The sequence below is a fragment of the Coregonus lavaretus genome (genome assembly GCF_964263955.1).
Source record: "Coregonus lavaretus genome assembly, chromosome: 34".
Lineage (NCBI taxonomy): Eukaryota > Metazoa > Chordata > Actinopteri > Salmoniformes > Salmonidae > Coregonus > Coregonus lavaretus.
The window spans coordinates 16,318,682-16,339,913 of record NC_140021.1 but is presented as its reverse complement, the minus strand read 5'-3'; the positions used below and the strand labels follow the sequence as shown (position 1 = coordinate 16,339,913).

Below are 21,232 nucleotides of genomic sequence, written 5' to 3'. Positions count from 1 at the left end.
TGGTCCTCACTACATGTTCGTCGTCAAACCCACTGGCTCCAGGCCATCTATAAATCACTGCTAGGCAAATCCCCGCCTTATCTTAGCTCATTGGTCACCATAGCAGCACCCACCTGTAGTCTGCGCTCCAGCAGGTATATCTCACTGGTCATTCCCAAAGCCAACACCTCCTTTGGCCGCCATTCCTTCCAGTTCTCTGCTGCCAATGACTGGAACGAATTGCAAAAATCTCAGAAGCTGGAGACTCTTATCTCCCTCACTAACTTTAAGCATCAGTTGTCAGAGCACCTTACCGATCACTGCACCTGTACACAGCCCATCTGAAATTAGCCCACCCAACTACCTCATCCCTATATTGTTATTTATTTTGCTCTTTTGCACCCCAGTATCTCTATTTGCACATAATCTCTTGCACATCTAGCATTCCAGTGTTAATACTATTGTAATTATTTTGCACTATAGCCTATTTATTGCCTTACCTCCATAACTTGCTACATTTGCACACACTGTATATATATTTTCTGTTGTATTTTTGACTTTATGTTTTTTTTTACCCCATATGTAACTCTGTGTTGTTTTTATTGCACTGCTTTGCTTTATCTTGGCCAGGTCGCAGTTGTAAATGAGAACTTGTTCTCAACTGGCTTACCTGGTTAAATAAAGGTGGAAAAAAAATAACAAAAAAAAATAAAAAATACAAAGAGAACAGCTTTAAAGAGTTCACTTTAAAGAGGACTGACATTGGTTCTTTCAATTAGGACACCCTGACTTTGTCTGCCTGGTGGCTGACCTGCCTATACTGTGCCCCTCCCCTCTCTCTCCGTCCCTCACTAGCTCGCTATGAAAGATGCAAGTGTTTGTGTTCTCAGAAGTATGGCAACTACCGGTAATCAGTCTCCTCATTCCAAAAATACTGAATCTCAGAAATTATTTTGGAGTCGACTCTCCACAACTACATCATTGTCGTTAACAGTTGGAAAAATGGCAGAGAAAGGCAAGAGACAGCAGCCAAGTCCTGTATGGCAATACTTTATGAAGTTAAATGAGAAGGAAATGCAAACTTTGTGAGGTGGAATTGAGGTACAGTATTGGCAGTACATGTGCCATGCTTCACCATCTGAAAGTGAGACCCAAACCATTCCTGGCAGCAGTGCAGCTGCATTGTGAATTCACATGGATCTTAATACATGTTTCTTATCATTTTAACAGAACCCCCCCCCTCAAAAATCATGTTTAAATGTTAAGAAATGTGTTCCATTTGTCACATCCCTATAGTATGGTTAGTGTTCTCCAGTCTGTCACCACTAAGGAATGTGAGGGTTGGATATGAGTGGTTTCTACTGCTTGCCACACATTTACAATTACATTTGAGTCATTTAGCCAACTGAGCCACACAGGATTACGATGATCAAAGTGAGCCCCCCTCGCCACTCAACCAATTAGACAAACTTCAAATTCCTGCTTCCTGCTTTGTGCTTCCTGTTTCCTGCATAAGGACCTGCCCCTGACATTTGATCGGCCAGTTGCCATGTCAAGAGATGCATCCCAGGCACAGTGGGCTAAATCCCATAATTATCTAAACAACAGACCAGTTCAGTGTCTCCATGGAGGAGATATAACAGGACAAATGTTGTAATCAGCAACAGGTGAAACCGGGCCGCGTCGCGCCAGCCGGCCTCAAAGCCTCCTGGTAAAGCTGATAATACCCTGGTCTTTACCGCCGGCCTCATGCAGAGGCATGAGCTACTGGAGGAACATCAGTCTCTCTCTCTCTCTCTCTCTCACCTTCTTTCCTTCTCTCTCTTTTCCTGTGCTTGTTTTCACTCCTGAATAAAGCAGGACACCCCACTGCCAGTGTTCTTGTTTGTGTGTGTGTGTGTGTGTGCGTGCGTGCGTGCGTGCGTGCGTGTGTGTGTGTGTGTGTGTGAGAATAGGGACAGTATCCAACAGGCATCATGCTCCGGGTCCAACCATCCATCAACATCTGAGCAGTTAGATCACATAAACTTTTTTTTTTAACCTAGAAGAACAAAGGAGCACTAACACGATAAGAAAAACATTTACAAATCAAACCCAAGTGCTCATTTCAATCTGAATGGCAGGTAAAAACTGCCCTCACCTCATCAAGACATGACTATCAATAATAACTTTTTCACACAGAAGAGGCAACGTTTACTATGCTGAGAAATGAGGATACAGTGTAGTTCAACCTTGGCAATGACCCTGTCAACTGACACTCCAAACAACCAAAGACAATAAGAGGACAACTGACATCTTGTTCTGGCTTACTGACAGTAAACAGCAGAGGTAAGGGTTTCTGTCTGCCGTTGAGTTCTGCATGAGAGAGAACCACCATGACAACATACATGAAATTAGAACTCTGTAAATCTAGCTAGTCTACTCCCTCTCTCTCTCCCAGTGTGGGAACAAACTAAGAGACAAAAACAGAAGTTCCTGTAGGAGAAAGAAACGGGGAGAGAGATAGAGATAGGAATAGAGAGAGGGAGGAAGAGAAGGAAAACAGTACTCCCTTTACCTCAGAGAGTGAAAGAAAGAACCTGAAGATCCCTTACCTCGAAGAAAGAGCGGAGGAAGTACATAACACTCAGCATTTTGAGAGTGTGCTGGTGGAGGAGAGAGACCCTCCGTCTCTCCCCCTCTACTCTTCCCTTCTTCCTCTACTCCCAGGCCGTGCTCCGGCGCGGGGTTTGTAGTACTGGCAGCTCTCCTAGCCTCATGCTCACTCAACCTGTTGCTATTTTAAACAGACTTAGCGCCGGACAGGGAGGCAGCGGAGAGAGGGAGAGAGAGAGAGAGAGAGAGAGAAAAAGACAGGGAGGGAGGGAGGGAGCCATGCCAGAAGCTTATGCTGCTAAGGAGTTGCATAACAATGAGAGCTTATCACCACAGGGCAACATAGGAGGCCTTCTGCCTGCAATAAGCAATAAACAGCACAACCTCCAGTCTAGTTACACACTCTAGTGTTACTCTAGGAGTGTTTAACATAGGAGTTATTGTGTTGCAATAAGCAAGCAGCCTGTAGTTCACACTCATAAGTAACACTAAAGTGTGGACACTAAAGTGTTTAAGAGAAAACGGAATACCTCCCCCACATTCACTAAATGTTTCCGTACATGGCTCGTACACCCTAAAGAGAGAGAGAGATCGTTTCAGGCAAGCCGTTTTTAATTTTTTTCTGAGAGCCCACAAAAGTGGCCAAGTGTACTTTACGAGTGTTACAAGTGGTTTACACTAGAGGAGGCGCTCAGCACTTGAAGGATCTACAGTAAGTCTAAGAGTTCTGGGAGGTCTGGTTCTAACACGTGTCATGAACTGCTTCAGCAACAGATCCAGCTGTACAAATGGACAGCAAAGGTGTACAGTGTCACTACTGGTACAGTAAATCAACAGATGAATGATATCTTTACCATTACTCATAGCTTAATCAACCACATGCAACTCCCTCACTTTTTCAGCATGATTAAGGCAGACAAAGTTGGTCAGAACACTATTTGAACACGCTTTATTTACACATCTAACATGTCATCTTTACACAGTCCCAGCTGTGGCGAGCCATGCACTCTGGACGGGGATAGGGGATACCAGACATAGTGCAGAGACTGGCCATGTAAACACTGTATCTCAACAGAAAGGAACGGAACAGGCAGAACAGAACGGAACTATGCAAAACAGCACAGGGGGAATGCTGTTATTAAGAGGAGTGAGAGAGGAGAGTGATACAAACTTGGGAGAATCTTTTAAATGTGAAAGATGCATCTTCAGGTATTTGTGTGTTATTACAGGTCATGTTGTAGGTATACTTTGGGACTGTGGTAAAGAGCAAATCTAAACGCTGGCTTTGATTTTCATGAAATGGTGCTCATTTCGTACATTGACAGACTTCTCATACTGTCCCTACATTGGCATATTGCTTTAATTTGTTCTCAATGCAGCCAGATCATAAGATAATACCTGTATTATCGTGGCTAATCTCAAATGACTGCCTCGCCTGGTTCACCAACTACTTCTCAGATAGAGTTCAATGTGTCAAATCGGAGGGCCTGTTGTCTGGACCTCTGGCAGTCTCTATGGAGGTGCCACAAGGTTCAATTCTCGGGCCGACTCTATTCTCTGTGTATATCAATTATGTTGCTCTTGCTGCTGGTGACACTCGGATCCACCTCTATGCGGACGACACCATTTTGTAGACATCTGGCCCTTCATTGGACACTGTGTTAACAAACCTCCAAACGAGCTTCAATGCCATACAACACTCCTTCCGTAGCCTCCAACTGCTCTTAAACACTAGTAAAACTAAATGCATGCTCTTCAACCGAACGCTGTTTGCACCCGCCCACCCGACTAGAATCACTACTCTCGGCGGGTCTGACCTAGAGTATGTGGACAACTACAAATACCTAGGTGTCTGGTTAGACTGTAAACTCTCCTTCCAGACTCACATTAAGCATCTCCAATCAAAAGTTAGATCTAGAATCGGCTTCCTATTTCGCAACAAAGCCTCCTTCACTCATGCTGCCAAACATGCCCTTGTAAAACTGACTATCCTACCGATCCATGACTTCGGCGATGTCATTTACAAAATAGCCTCCAACACTCTACTCAGCAAATTGGATGTAGTCTATCACAGTGCCATCCGTTTTGTCACCAAAGCCCCATATACTACCCACCATTGTGACCTGTACTCTCTTGTTGGCTGGCCCTCACTACATATTCGTCGCCAAACCCACTGGCTCCAGGAAATTGTAACTATTTTTCACTATGGCCTATTTATTGCCTTACCTCCATAATTTACTACATTCGCACACACTGTATATATATTTTCTGTTGTATTTTTGACTTTATGTTTTGTTTACCCCATATGTAACTCTGTGTTGTTGTTTTTATCGCACTGCTTTGCTTTATCTTGGCCAGGTCGCAGTTGTAAATGAGAACTTGTTCTCAACTGGCTTACCTGGTTAAATAAAGGTGAAATAAATAAAAAATAAATAAAATAAATGCCCGCCAAAATGACAGAACATAGATACACATCGCCCTCTGCTGTGTCAACATGTCATTACACCATGTCAATTCATCCTCATTCTCTCTCCCCTCCTCCCTCCCTCCCTCCCTCCCACCTCCTCCCTCCCTCCCTCCCTCCCTCCCTCCCTCCCTCCCTCCCTCCCCCACTCTCTGTCTCTCTCTCTCTCTCTTACTCACTCCCTCCCTACCACCCTTCATCTCTCCCTCCCTCCCTCCCCCCTCCCTCCACACCTCATGCGTCTCTGCACACTCTGAATTGAACCTATCATCCATGTCAAATAAAAGCATATTTAATGGGTTCTGCAGCCGTGCTGCTCTGCTCTGTAATTCAGATAGAGCTGAGAGCCAGCAGTAACAGAAGAAAATGGTACATTTCCTCCCAGAGCTGGAGCTGTAGGCCATGATGACTCAGCCTTTTCTCTCAGGCAGCTCTGGCTCTGGCCTGCTCCTCTTCCCAGAAGGACTGAAATAAAATGGACATGTGCTGGCTACACAGCTTCCCTGGCTACACAGCTCACCCCTTAGAACTGAGGTAATGGGCTGACCCTTTTTCTATGCTGCTGTGGGTTGTAACTTCTAGCCAATTGACTGATCTGGATGGATGGATCATTCCTCCATAATGACACATCAGAAGAGGTAGAAATAACAGGAAGTGATTTTCACTGGTTGGTTGAACAGTTGCCCTGTTATAGTGGAATATAAAAGGTCACACTGTGTCATGACTGTAACCGAACTGAGTTGGGACACGAACACCATATGGTGTCCTTAATGTGATCACTTCACTTGACCACACAGAATGGGACCAACAAGCAAACCAAAATTGGTTCTGTGAATGTTCCAGAATCCAGAATCACTGAGGGCTGCCGACTCGCCTCCTTCGGAGCCCATGCAACTGGGCAGGGCTAGATTGTCTCCAGCTGAGCGCTTACGCAGACTTAACACCCAGAGCTGTCTATATTGTGGAGTTACAGGACAATTCTTAGCTACCTGCCCATTAAAGACCCAGGCTCATCAAGTAGGTACGAGTACGCTGGTAAGCCGTACGGTGAGTTTCCCACCTTCCATTGCTTGTACCCATCTCCATGCTACCCTGTTGTGGTGTGACCGGTCCAAATCTCTCCAGGTGCCCATTGACTCTGGGGCCGACGAGAGCTTTATGGACGCTACCCTGGTGTCGGAGCTGGGAATCCCCACACAACCCTTCTCCATTCCCATGGACGTCAGAGCCATTCATATGGTCTCCAGCAGCTGACCGGGCGTTCTCTGACCTCAAGCAGCGATTCACTACAGCCCCCCATCTTAATTTGGGCCCCCGAGTGGCGCAGCGGCCTAAGGCACTGCATCTCAGTGCTTGAGGCGTCACTACAGTGTTCCCAGCTGGACCCCGGTGGGGGCCCAGCTAACCAGATGTTTGTCCCGGACTCTGCCCATGGTCCTGTTCTGGAATGAGCTGATTCCTCGAGACTCACCTGTCATCCTCGCACCCGTCGGACCTTGGATTTCGTCCGACAACGTTTTTGGAGGCCCACCATGGTTCCTGATGTCTTTGCATTCGTTGCCGCCTGTACTGTGGTGCGCAGAACAAGACTCCACGGCAAGCTCAGCCTGGCCTCCTTCAACCACTTCCTGTCCCTCACCGCGCCTGGTCCCATATATCCTTGGACTTCGTCACGGGCCTCCCGCCGTCTGATGGCAACACCACCATCCTTACAGTGGTGGACCGGTTTTCCAAAGCCACCCATTTTATTCCCCTTCCTAAGTTGCCCTCAGCTAAGGAGACGGCCCAGCTCATGGTGCAGCACGTCTTCTGGATCCATGGACTGCCGGTCGACATGGTCTCTGATCGCGGTCCTCAGTTCTCGTCCCGGTTCTGGAAGGCGTTCTGCACCCTTATTGGGTCGTCGGCCAGCCGGTCCTCTGGTTTTCATCCCCAGTCCAACGGCCAGTCGGAAAAGAGCCAATCAGGACCTGGAGACGACTCTTCACTGCCTCGTCTCCACCAATTCCACCGCCTGGAGCCAGCAACTCATGTGGGTGGAATATGCTTGCAACACCCTTCCCTGTTCTGCTACGGGTCTCACGCCTTTTTAAATGTTCCCTAGGATATCAGCCCTAGGGTATGGCTGTCCTCTCGGGATCTGCCCCTCCGGATGGAGTCCCACAAACTTTACCCCCATTTTATTGGTCCTTTCCCCATCTCTAAAATCCTTAGCCCCTCTGCTGTTCATCTTCTGTTGCCCCGTACCCTCCGTATACATCCCACTTTTCATGTGTCCAGAATTAAACCTATGTCTCACAGCCCTTTGTCTCCTGTTTCCAGGCCCACCCCTCTCCCCCGTATCATCGAAGGTCAACCAGCGTACACGGTGAGGCGCCTCCTGAGGGTTCGCTGAGTTCCACCGCCGGCACACCAGTCAACCAGGTATGCGCCCAGGTTGGACGCCAGGTGGGGCCACTGGGGTGGGGGGTGGGGGGTACTGTCACACCCTGATCTGTTTCACCTGTCTTTGTGCTTGTCTCCACCCCCCTCCAGGTGTCGCCTATCTTCCCCATTATCCCCAGTGCATTTATACCTGTGTTCTCTCTTTGTCTGTTGTGAGTCTTGTCTTGTCAGGTCTTACCAGCGTGCTTTCCCGTTTTCCTGTTTCTCTAGTGTATGTTTCTTAGTTTTCCCGGTTCTGACCATTCTGCCAGCCCTGACCCCGAGCCTGCCTGCCGTCCTGTACCTGCCTGACTCTGACCTGAGTACGAACCTCTGCCTGTCCTGACCCCGAGCCTGCCTGCCGTCCTGCACCTGCCTGACTCTGACCTGATTACGAACCTCCGCCTGTCCTTGACCTGCCCTTTTCCTGCCCCGTGTTCTAATAAATTATTATTGAGAACTGTACTATCCGCCTCCTGTGTCTGCATCTGGGTCATATCCTGAGTCATGATAGTTTCCTCCGGTTCTCTTATGGAGTTTCTGCCAGTTCTCTTATGGAGTTTCCTCCGGTTCTCATAAACTTGTTTTGCAATTCCATGTTAATTCCCCGCATCACACTCACACCCAGCAGCATCCACCAGTCACACACAAAATAAGAATACACTTCAATAAAATGTTGCTAACCTCAGTAAACTGACCAGACTATCATATCATATGGAGCATTTTTTTTTACATTTTAGTCATTTAGCAGACGCTCTTATCCAGAGCGACTTACAGTTTTTAGTGAGAGCAGTACGTCCTTACTCTACTGAGGTTTTGCTTACAATTGCTTTCTCTGAGCAGGCCCTGATATCCGTATGCCAAGGGCACATCTTATCTTTAACTTTAACCCAAACACCAGATGTGCTGAGAGGGAGATGCTACAACTATTTAGGTCAGAGAACTTCATGGGAATGTTAACTAATGTCCTGGGAATGTTCCTGGTTTGCTGGGTAGTCAGTCAGAGGCAGAAACAAACCACACAAACTGCTTATAGATAGACTTCAGTAAGGCCCCAAGCATTACTGTACTGAGATTTTCCTGACGATGTGACCAGTCTAGGGAAACTTTGGGCCCTTGTTATAAGCTATAACTTTACTTCAAAATCTCCTTAAGCCTAAAGAAATGATTAGGAATAAAAAAATAACTAGAGAAAATATCTGAGGCATGTAGTCACATCAATCCAATTAGAGCTAAAAATACATAAATACTTCTGTACAGTTTGCCATTAACTATGCAGAAAACAGCTGTAAATGTTGACTGATATCAGAAAAATCCCCCCAAATTCCCCTTGGCTCTGCGGTGGCATGTTTACTGGTTTAATAGCAGTTGATGAACAGTTTTACGCATTGAATCATCAGTGGTCCATTTATAGATGGCATGACACCATGGCCGTGTGTGTGTGTCTGTCTAGTAGGGGGCTTCCAGTCTATTCTGAGCAGAGCAGATGGGGTCCAGTTAGCAGTATGTCCATCTAAACAGGATTCACTCCACTATCCTACATATACATCCATGTCTGTCCCTGTTCACCCTTCAGCTATCAACCTATCACCAGTCCACACAGTGACACATCCTTAGGTTTGTCAGTCCAATGCCAGCAGCTGCCTCTGTCTCTGGTCCCTATAAAACCCCTATATAACATTATTTAACCTCACAGAGGAGAGACCTGCTTGTCATCCCAAATGGCACCCTATTCCCTATATAGTGCACTACTTTTGATATAGCGCACTACTTTTGACCAGGACCCCAAGGGCCATATTAACAAGCCAAGCCTTTGTTGTAAGGAACAGGTCGAAGTGTGAATGTCCTCTCATGAGAGCAGAGCTAGAAGATTATATCAATTCATGTGAAAGTGGTTGGAAACATGCCTGGCTCTATTGTGTCTGCTATTCAGGTTTACAGGTTTGCCTTGGGTACCCAGACAACAAAAGAGAGACTCTGGGTTCCATGCCATGGCCAGGGCCAGCCTCTATTCTACCGATGGCAGTGACTCTATAGTGACTGGCTGGTACTGTACTGGCAGGTTCAGACAGCGTTCTTTCTGCATTTGGCTTTTGTTTAGTTTCCTGTGGGAAAGAGGAAGAGAGGAAAAGAAGAAGAGAAGGAGAGAAGAAGAGAAAAGAAGAAGAGAAGGAGAGAAAAGAAGAAGAGAAGGAGAGAAGAAGAGAAAAGAAGAAGAGAAGGAGAGAAGAAGAGAAAAGAAGAAGAGGAAAGAAGAAGAGAAAAGAAGAAGAAGGAGAGAAGAAGAGAAAAGAAGAAGAGAAGAAGAGAAAATAAGAAGAGAAGGAGAGAAGAAGAGAAAAGAAGAAGAGGAAAGAAGAAGAGAAAAGAAGAAGAGAAGGAGAGAAGAAGAGAAAAGAAGAATGAGATGGGGAACAGGAATGCTTGTGAGAAGGAATGTTGATTGGTTGAATTAATACCAGAGGAGAACGTATGGCAGAGGCCTCTGCTTCAGAGTGAGGACAAGGAGAGAGAAATGTAAATGAGGAAGCAGAAGCCCTATAGCCTGGTCCTAGAGCCATTATTGTATGGATCTCCCTTCCATTTCATATTGCTCAAATAAACAGCAGACCTGGTTTAAAAAAACAGATAAATCAACGTCTCACGGCACAATGCCTCGCCCTTATTTGACCTAGATATTGTGTGTGTATGTATTGATATGTAGGCTATGTATGCAGTTTTTAAATGTATGTAGTTCTGTCCTTGAGCTGTTCTTGTTTATTAATGTTCTGTATTATGTCATGTTCTATGTTTTGTGTGGAACCCAGGAAGTGTAGCTGATGCTTTCACAACAGCTAATGGGGATCCTAATAAAATAACAAAGATACCACGTTTGGTGTTTGGCAAGACAGTACAAACAGATATGAGACCAGGCTAGGGAAACCCAACTCACAAGGCTAAACAGAGAGTATGGCTTTACACGTGGCTGACTGCTGTAGCTAGCAGCGACATTCTCAACTGTATCATCAACTCACCACAGACAACAACAACATACCCAAGTTTGAGGCAATACCCTACATCACTATAAAGTTCGGTCTTAAAATGAGTTGTTCCCTTTCCTCTAACGGTATTTAGATTCATTCGAGAGATTTGAACCACATAAGAAAACACTTCAGCTGCTGTGTTCTCAGTGTGTCCAGTCAGTCAGTGCCTCTCCTCTCCCTCCCACCACTCCCCTCTGTTCCAGTCTCTTCCCAGGGACAGTACAATGCCTCTGGGTTATTATGGAAGCCCAGTAGAGTGCCTTGTCTTGGGACCAGCACTGTCATGAGTGGCTAGGTCCTTCTCTTTTACTCTCCGCTCCTCTTTTCTCCATTCTGTCCTCCCCACTCCTTTCCTCTCCCCTTTTCTTATTCTTTCCCCATCTCACCTCCCCCTCTGCTCTCCTCCTCTCCTTTCTACTCTCCTCTCCTCCTTAAGGTCAGGCTGTGTGTGGCTTCATCTGCTCATTCTCAGAGCATTGTGGTTGCCCTTGAGTGTGTCTGAGGTCCCCTCTCCTCTGAACCGGCTCAGCAAGATGACAGCTCCTGTGGTGACTAGTGTGTGTGGTGACAGGTGACTTGCCAGTGAGTGTGTGGGTTACTGCAGCGTGACTGGTGACTGTGTGGGCTTAGTGGAGCAGGGGTGGTTTGGGGTCCTCACTGTGTGTCATTACCCGTACCAACAGACATTGTGTGCAGGGATAACCAGGCAATAGGATGTGCTCACATACTTTCACATTCCTCCTATGAGCTCTGACAAAGAACTGTTAGTCAAACCAAATCAATACCTGTGGTCTGAGTCTCCAAAAACAGAACTGTAGGAAATTCAGGACTGTAGGAACACAAGCTAACACTGGGTTTAGGGTTAGGTTATAGCCATACTCTTTTACATCATTAAACTAATGATGTACTTAACTGTAATGGCTGCCATCACAGTCTAGTTCTTCCAGGTACAATACACACTCCTGTGAAGTGACACTCTTGTGAGGCTTAAACACACACACACACACACACACACACACACACACACACACACACACACACACACACACACACACACACACACACAGAGGTCTATCCCAGGACATTTGGGGACGTTAAGGATTATAAAGTATCAGAGAAAGTAATTCCTCTCTTTCACCCTGCAGACTGACAGATGGTTTCTCATGAGAATGTGCTTTACTGGAATACCAAGGTGTGACTGTGGAGGCCTAGTGTAACAGACTATTGACAAGTGTTACCTACTCATGGTAGCTACAGTAGTATGATGTCCAACAATCTTAGATGTAGGCCTAGCTGTTTCCCACCCCTGAACACAGACAAACAAACATTATGAGAGACAGTACCTCACAATAGCACAAATTCCCATTTGTGAAACAACAAACAATCTACACTCAGTTTGTTGCCTTACCTGCTCTCTATGGACTAATCCTGTTTTCAAATCTAGGGTTTGGCAGTTGGAACAGTATTGCAATGTTTTTTTTAGGACACCAGACAGTTAGACATCCAGCTTTACCAGTCTCCCTCTAGTAACTTTCTCTCTCTCTAGCAGCCCAACAGGACCTGCCTGCCCAGACAAATCTACCAATAGGGAAACACAAGGCTGCAGCCTGGTAATACAGCTCCAGCCTGGTCCCAGATCAGTTTGTGCTGTCTTGCCAATTACCAAAGATGTTAGCAATACAGCACAAACTGATCTGGGACCAGGCTAATCCAGCTCAGCCTAGTCCTGAACAGAAGCGTCTGCTCTAAGTAGGCTAGCTAGCTCCCCCTCTTTCCTCATAGCCCGGAACCCAAACATAACAAGGTGTCATATGAAACACAATACAGACAGAGGTCAAAGTTTAAACCCCTGGTACAAAGACTGGAGCCCTTAAACAGATTTATTCGTTTCAGCACTACTGAAATGTAGCCGCGAGGCCGCTAGCTTGCTGAAAGGCTGTTTGCTGCAGCTCTCTCTTTCATGGTCTTGAGGGCCGCTGTCAATGAAAGGGGCACCATGGGCTATTCTAGAAGCTGTTCGACTGCCACTCCTACTCACGCAGGATAGAAACCTTGCACGGAACACACAACACACACAACAATGTATTGTTATGCTAATGCTACATGCTAAGCACACGTGACGGACAGGCCCTGCGAGGACCACAGAGCTTGACTAGCTGTTAGCAGTGTCTTATAAGCCATCAAAGCAGAAGGATTAAGTGTGGACTTAGAGGGTCATGTGATGTGTGTGTGGAAGGCTAAAGACAGGACTCCATCTCTGTGTTGCTCTCTCGTGAGAAACGAGACCTGCTCGGACCTCAGAGCGTGAGAAAACCACTCCATAACCCTCCACCTTCGTCCTTCCCCCTCATTGATAAACAAAGCCATGGACTGTTCTCTCTCTGTTGAGGAGAGGAGCCTATTCAGTCCTCAATGGAAGAGAGGAGAGGAGAGGAGAGGAGAGGAGAGGAGAGGAGAGGAGAGGAGAGGAGAGGAGAGGAGAGGAGAGGAGAGGAGAGGAGAGGAGAGGAGAGGAGAGGAGAGGAGCCTCTTCAGTCCTCAATCGAGCAAAGGAAGGATGTAGCTCAGCTGGTAGAGCACGGCGCTTGTAACGCCAAGGTAGTGGGTTCGATCCCCGGGACCACCCATACACAAAAAAAAAAAAATGTATGCACGCATGACTGTAAGTCGCTTTGGATAAAAGCGTCTGCTAAATGGCATATTATATTATTATATTATATGGATGGGTTCACTGAGGATGTTTTTCCTCTCCAGGTCTTAGAGCCAATCATCAACCATTATAGACACTAGCGGTGTCCACCAGGTCTGGATCCAGTCACAGCACACATGGCATGCATACAACTGAAGTTTTTCCACTATCCCCTTAGCTACTGATCATGGCTGATGTTAGAGCACATGGACTTATTTAGTTGACATACTTCCAAACACATATAAACACCCACGTACACATGCATACGCACACACACATACACACACGTACACACACATACACACACATACGCACACACATTTACACACGTGCATACATATGTTCATGAGCCATGTGTTGGTCCGGCGCGTCGTGTTACCACCCACTAAAACTTTACACTGTGTTTATACTACAGACGTTACACACTGAACAACATGTAGCTCTCTCAAATGTGGAAACACTGCTGCTTTTATGTACAGTTAACACTTTGTTTTACAGGCAAGAGGAGCTCCACACAGACTAACTCCAACTAATTACAGCGAGGGAATGCTGAACCTTGTTCTGACAGAATCTTTTCTTAACTTTTCCAGAAAGAACAGTCACTTTCCAAACATACAAGGGAACAGAGAGAGAAGCAGCCACTCCCAAGTGATCTTGTTATGACCAAATGAAGCAAAGAAGGTCAAAGTTGTGCAGAACCTGAAGTTCAATGCTAATGCAGCATCGTACATGCCACAAACACACTGCGAGGGGCACAAGGGGCACCTCTTGGGTACAGGAGTAGAGAAAACGAACATCTCACTCACAACTGTTCTAGAGAACACAGAGAATGTTGCCTCTCTCTCTCGACCTCGACCTCGCTCATCCCTCGCTCTCTACTCCTTGAAAGGTCCCGGCCCTCTGAATCTCCACGGTAACCCATTCTAATGGGTGAAATAATCATGCATCCGCTCCTTCATTTGCATCACAAATGCTTAGTCTCCCAACCTCCTAAAGACACGAGCGCTTATGCAAAAAAGTAAAAAAATACATGCCCCCCCCATCGCCCCCCCACACACCCATCCTTCCCTTGCCATCCAGTCTCCAGGCACCCACTTAACACTGGACTGTGTCTCCCTAGGGGAATATTTGATTAGGAAGACATTCTATTCAGTGGGGAGGTTAGGGACGTGTCCTGGGTTTGATAAGGACAGGGTCATGTTCATTAGGGCACCAAACGGAAGAGAACAGACCAATAAGAAACATTAATTTTCCTTAGCAATATTTGTAGCTACGGTGTGCCCTAATAAATACAACCTAGGTCTTCAAGTCTTTATCCATGTACAAGCCTCCTTCATAAGGACATGTAAAGGCCTCTCCACTTTGGGTCCAGAGAGGCAGGATGAGGAAGAAGAGGAAGTAGTGCTAGTAGACTCATTGAGACAGCTTGTTCAATGTAGCAGAAGGACGTGCATGGAGATAGAACCAGGTAGAATGCTAATGCTGTTCTGTGTTTAACGTTGTGTCTGTGTGGTCTTACATGGAAAGCACTGATGACTGGGAAGGAATGCTCTCGGGCTGGTTGTTCATTAGCCCTGTAGTGTTAGATGGAGAGGTCCCAAAACGGCATGACAACTTACAAACACACTGACACACATGCACACATGCACCCCCTAACACACGCACACACTATTTTACCATGTACTCTGGAAGGCAGTGTTAGAAGTCAGTGGAGCACAGCTCCTTACAACGGCATATAGCACCATGTCTTCCCAAGACAATGAGAAATGAGTTACATTCCTCTCTTTCACTGGACTGAAAGGACATGAGGCGTCTGAAAGAGGCATGTCAGTCCTAAAATAGGTGTTTGTGCATTGTACAGGGTGGGGACACCGCTGAACTGTGTCAAACAGACTCTTTCATTCTTACTCTCTTTGTCTTTCTCTGACGCACGCACACACACACACACACACACACACACACAAAGCCACATGTCCGTAGCAGGGGAGGCCAGAGAAACTTAATGACCAGTCAGAGAAACAGAGAAACCACTGGACCAGACAAAGAAAAGAGGAGTCACTCATTACAACCGTCGTTCTGCTTCCCTCTCTCTGTCCGCCTCGGCCTCTATCTCTACCTCTGTATCCCTGCCTCTGCCTCTTCCAGACCTCCAGTCCTCCTTGGTAAAGAATACTTTCCAGAGGAATTTTCTTTGGCTTCCTCCTCAGCCCTTGGCATGGCCACCGAGCCTTCTGACTGGAACATCAAGGATGTGGAGAACCTGGAATGTTTTCCTGCCTGTCTCACTACCTCTCTACCACTCTCTATTTCACCTCAGAGCAGAGAGATGGAAGGGGGAGCCCGAGTGAGGAGTGGGGAGGGTACACAGAGGTAGAGATAGAGGCCAGTCCCATGTAGCTCAGTTGGTAGAGCATGGCGTTTGCAACGCCAGGGTTGTGGGTTCGTTTCCCACGGGGGACCAGTATGAAAAAAAAAAAATTATGCACTCACTAACTGTAAGTCGCTCTGGATAAGAGCGTCTGCTAAATTACTAAAATGTACAAAATGTACACCCTGTTCCCACCCACCGCATAAACACGCACGCACACACACCCTTTCCACTTCCTCTACTAATCTTCAACCTTTGACCAACATACTACAGTTTCAAAAGTTCCCTTCCACCTAAAAAAGGTATCTTGTGCTGTAGTAAAAGGCTCAGTGTTAGCCAGTGTCGGCTGGGAACTGAGGGAGAAGGAGCCAGTCTCAAACGCCACCAAGCGTTTCCATGGTGAGAAAATAATCAACACCCTGGCTCAGCTGAAGTACCAGGTTCACCGTACTCGCTTCTCTCTTCAGACTAAACTGGTTCCACTTAACTCACTGCTTTCTACCATACATAACCCCAAATAATCAAACCCCATCAAAGGGAATTGGGGCAATCAAACAACCACCATCTGTCCTGCATGCCCTGTTTCAGACCGCTGAGGTACATCACCGGTTGGGAGGTGTATTGTGACCTGGGGCTGTGTTTGAAGCAGCGTAAGGAGAGCTAGTTTATACAAGTCTGATATCTCATTATCTGCACAGGAGATATGGGCGTAGACACGGTGGGCCTGTGTGGTCCCACTGGGGAACCAGGCCCACCCAATCAGATTCAGCGTTAAAATGTAAAGAAAAAAAATGCTCAGTGTTCCGAACGGGACATTATTTGTCTTTTTACCTAAACATGCAAACAAATAATTCATAGCAAACAGTGCACTGGGTTATTCCGATTTGATGAAATATAACAGAACAGATTAACTGGAATGACATTCACTCTAACAAGATATTCTTTATGTTTTTTTTTGCCCACCCAAATTTCTGCAGGCCCACCCACCAACACATTTCTGCCACAGACAGGATATGTTTTAAATGGGCTAGCTAGATTACAATAATGCCTGTTGGATGGCTAGGTGCAGCTTCCATCTATCTGCCTCCCTAGCTAGAATCTGTGAGAACAAGACCATGGGAAGAGGCAGCCCACTGGGCAGAAACTAGTTGAACCAACGTTGTTTCCACATCATTTCCATGTAGAAGCGAGAGATTTATTGTCAGTCAGGAGTTAACTGTAGAAAATAACTCCACACTGTGGTACTTCCTGGACAGGCTCCATTAACATACAATCATACAGCCATACACAGGCCTGAAATAGCAGGGAGGCAAAATAAAACAAAGGGTAGTGAGGGCAGCCCAGTGACTGTAGGGTTAGTGTGGTCACAGTCTACCCTAACCTCTGACCCCTGGGGATGCTTTAATTGAAGCTGGAGAGGCTTGGGGAGGCCTGGTAGAGAGCAGGTCTGCTATTAGTGGTTCGGTAGAGGGTAGAGGGAGGAAGCAGAGGAGACCAGACCATTGCTACTGTTATGTAGGCTCACACTGACCTGTGGGAACCAGTTAGTCTGTGTACAAACACATACACACACACACACACAAACATACACACAGACGCAGAGCACATATGCATGAAGATACACACACAAACACACGCTATCCGACAGACATAGCCAAGGATGGGTGTCTCCCAACGTTCCTCTATTTAATCCATTAGTTTAACACAAGGGGTGTCTAGCAGGTCATATATCTTAGCTAACAACCAAGTCACTTAAATGCAAGGAATTCTCCAGTCAGCAGCCTTTCTGTAACAACTCAGGCGTGAGGGCTACTATGTAAGTATGTAGGTAAGTATGTGACTATGTGTGGCCAGGTACATGTTTTGGGTAGGGTAGGGCCTTGGCTCTGTCTGTATGTGTCTCCTATTCCTGCAGTGCTTGTGCCATTCTCAACATGTCCTGCAGTGTTACTGTCATTCCCCTGCTAGAGCCATGACAGAGGTGAGGTCACACTGTGGGAGATGAACCCCACACAGGACAGCAGTCATCCATACAACAAGCTGTCTACTGGGCCTCCACTTCTTAACCCAGACCCTTCTGAGTTACCAGACAACACAATACGAGGCCATCTGACCTGACACTGCATTACAGAACACTACAGCCCTCCCTACGGACACAACGTTGACAGACATTGTGTGTGTGTGTGTGCCTCATGCAGTGATGTCACTGGTCTACTTTGAGCCTTGTCACCTTTGACCCCCGCCCTCAGAACCTGACATCTGACCCCTAACCCTGACCAACTACATAGAGAGAAATGTATGTAAATTGTAAAATATTTTGTCTGTAATGTATTTTTCGTTATGTGTCGGACCCCAGTAAGACTAGCTGTCGCCATTGGCTTCGTCTAATGGGGATCCTAATAAATCAAATCAAGACAGACAGGCAATGGAAAGATGAGTACATTCAGATGTTGGGAAGCAGAATGGCCCAATTTCCATGCGTAGTGGGTTCATGAGCACATGCTATCCAACCTGAAAGCCCATAGGTGGAGAGGGAGGGTATCTGCATTATTAGACACCCCAGGTAACTTACTCCACAGCTGGGCCTGGGACAGACCCTACCCTTCACCCCCGGTGCCTCCCTCCCTGTTGACAGCTCAACAGTGCTGGGCTGACCGGTAGTGGACCCCAGTAACCGGTGGGGTGATGTCATACTTGGCCGTCCCTGACCTTGCCAGCTCCATGAGGCCGCTGTGCGCGCCAGTGACCACTGGACCACACCATCACATGGGAGGTGTGTGTGTGTGTGTGTGTGTACAGTCGTGGTCAAAAGTTTTGAGAATGACACAAGTATTGGTCTTCACAAAGTTCGCTGCTTCAGTGTTATGAGATATTTTTGTCAGATGTTACTATGGTATACTGAAGTATAATTACAAGCATTCCATAAGTGTCAAAGGCTTTTATTGACAATTACATTAAGTTTATGCAAAGAGTCAATATTTGCAGTGTTGACCCTTCTTTTTCAAGACCTCTGCAATCCGTCCTGGCATGCTGTCAATTAACTTCTGGGCCACATCCTGACTGATGGCAGCCCATTCTTGCATAATCAATGCTTGGAGTTGCAGAATTTGTGGGGTTTTGTTTATCCACCTGCCTCTTGAGGATTGACCACAAGTTCTCAATGGGATTAAGGTCTGGGGAGTTTCCTGGCCATGGTCCCAAAATGTCGATGTTTTGTTCCCCGAGCCACTTAGTTATCAACCCCACACATGAATGGTCTCAGGATGCTTTACTGTTGGCATAACACAGGACTGATGGTAGCGCTCACCTTGTCTTCTCCGGACAAGGTGTTTTCCGGAAGCCCCAAACAATCGGAAAGGGGATTCATCAGAGAAAATGACTTTACCCCAGTCCTCAGCAGTCCAATCCCTGTACCTTTTGCAGAATATCAGTATGTCCCTGATGTTTTTCCTGGAGAGAAGTGGCTTCTTTGCAGCCCTTCTTGACACCAGGCCATCCTCCAAAAGTCTTCGCCTCACTGTGCGTGCAGATGTACTCACACCTGCCTGCTGCCATTCCTGAGCAAGCTCTGCACTGGCGGTGCCCCGATCCCGCAGCTGAATCAACTTTAGGAGAAGGTCCTGGCGCTTGCTGGACTTTCTTGGGCACCCTGATGCCTTCTTCACAACAATTGAACCTCTCTCCTTGAAGTTCTTGATGATCCGATAAATGGTTGATTTAGGTGCAATCTTACTAGCAGCAATATCCTTGCCTGTGAAGGCCTTTTTGTGCAAAGCAATGATGACGGCACGTGTTTCCTTGCAGGTAACCATGGTTAACAGAGGAAGAACAATGATTTCAAGCACCACCCTCCTTTTAAAGCTTCCAGTCTGTTATTCTAACAGATTTTACCAAACAAGAACAATGCTGCTTTCCACTTTGCTTCTTAATATAAATCATTCCATTTCTATGATTCCAACTATTCACCCAAGAGTTTTGATCTATATCGCAAGTCAAATCGTAATCGCAATATTTGGTTAAAAAAACGCAATTCAATTTTTTTGCCCATATGGTGCAGCCCTAGTGTGTGTGTGTGTGTGTGTGTGTGTGTGTGTGTGTGTGTGTGTGTGTGTGTGTGTGTGTGTGTGTGTGTGTGTGGACCACCACGCCAGCAGAAAGGGGATGAGCCAGCATTTTGCCAAAGTCCATTATGTTAACTCTTACTGGAACTCAAATGTAAATGTTTAATTTAGCTTTGGTATTTTTTCTTGGTATCTACTTTAGTATTAGTATTCTTCGGTTCTCTATTTCACCTATGCTATTCTGTACAGCTATTCTAAAGGAATTTAATACGACATAATGAAGATGGACATTCTAAGCAGATGAAACCAGAATGTTGTAAAACATGAGTATAAAGACAGATAGATATACATTGAGAAAGTGACTTGGATTTGAACCTGGAGCTCTTGACCTTAAATGGCAGTAATGATATGGGCAGAGCAACACACAGCATGCATGTACACAGCTTTACCACCACCCAAATTCTGTTAACATGAACTTCACAACCCTACATTTAGCAGACACTCTTATCAAGAGCCACTTACAGTAGCGGGTCCATGTTTTTTTTGTACTGGTCCCCCATGGGAATCGAACCGACAACGCTGGCGTAGCAAGCACCATGCTCTACCAACTGAGCCACACCATCACACACACACACACACACACACACACACACACACACACACACACACACACACACACACACACACACACACACACACACACACACACACACACACACACACACACACACACACACACACACACACACACACACACACACACACACACACACACACACACACACACACACACGTTATGTTCTACTATCCTCGTGGGGACCTAAAATTAACCCTAACCCTATTTTCCCTCACCCCTAACCCCAACCCTGACCATAACCCTAACCTTAACCCGTAATCCTAACCAAAACCCTAAATCCTAACCCTAAACCTAACCCCTTACCCTAACCCTAATTGTAACCCTAACCCTAAACCTAACCCCTAAGCTTAAAATAGCCTTTGTCCTCATGGGGACAAAGGCCAGAAATGTCTCCCCCCACCCACCCCCAATACACCACCCCCTTGACCCTCTTGTATGAGAGGAATGTGAGGGATTTGCCTCCGGACTGCGATTTAATGATCACAGTGTGTAAGTAAGTGTACACAGAGATCCTCATAAGATTTAATGACAGTAGATGACAGAACCCAAAAGCCTGGCTGACTTAGTGAAGTACTCTGAGCTACGCAGCCACACACAAAGCTCATGTCTCCCTGGACTGCTTTAAACCATCACACTATGACAACACTGATCAACTGGAACTAACAAGATACTACATAACTTCAGCAGCTTCCTCTGTTCTCAGAAGAACAGGGTTCACTAAATCCCCAACTAAACCTGCTTTCCACAACTCTAAACCTTCCCTCCATTTTCCTGAGTTGAGTGAAGCCAGCTGTTCTGTGAAAGTGTTCTCACCTGAGCCATAGTAGCGCTGCTGTGACATCCTCTGACAGCCAGCGAGACACAGGGAAACGTGAGGCTAGGTGGCTACTAGCAAGGTCGCTAGGCTAGCTCTGGAATTCCAACACACCCAAGCAGAGCATTAATTCCAGCAGACAGACAGACAGTCCCTCTCACGGCACGGAGGCAGCTCA

At 46.4% G+C, this 21,232-nt stretch overlaps 1 protein-coding gene and 1 long non-coding RNA gene across 4 annotated transcripts in view; one reads left to right on the top strand and one right to left on the bottom strand.

Annotated features, from left to right (window-relative positions):
• LOC311109298 (uncharacterized protein) overlaps window positions 1-21,232 on the bottom strand; it is a gene marked incomplete at its 3' end in the record, with an annotated part of 52,417 nt that extends 31,185 nt beyond the window's left edge. Inside the window, exon 1 of the mRNA XM_084152129.1 lies at window positions 21,054-21,232. Coding sequence (XP_084008255.1) covers window positions 21,054-21,062 — 9 coding nt within the window. The 5' untranslated portion in view covers window positions 21,063-21,232. The remainder of the gene's footprint in view (window positions 1-21,053) is intronic.
• LOC311109440 lies at window positions 3,604-7,927 on the top strand. 3 transcript variants are annotated; one of them, XR_014610597.1, is made up of 3 exons: window positions 3,604-3,783; window positions 7,361-7,462; window positions 7,694-7,927. It is a non-coding gene; the product is annotated as an uncharacterized lncRNA (long non-coding RNA). The 3 variants fall into 3 exon arrangements; XR_014610598.1 differs by having other exon boundaries at window positions 7,655-7,927; XR_014610599.1 differs by having other exon boundaries at window positions 7,641-7,927.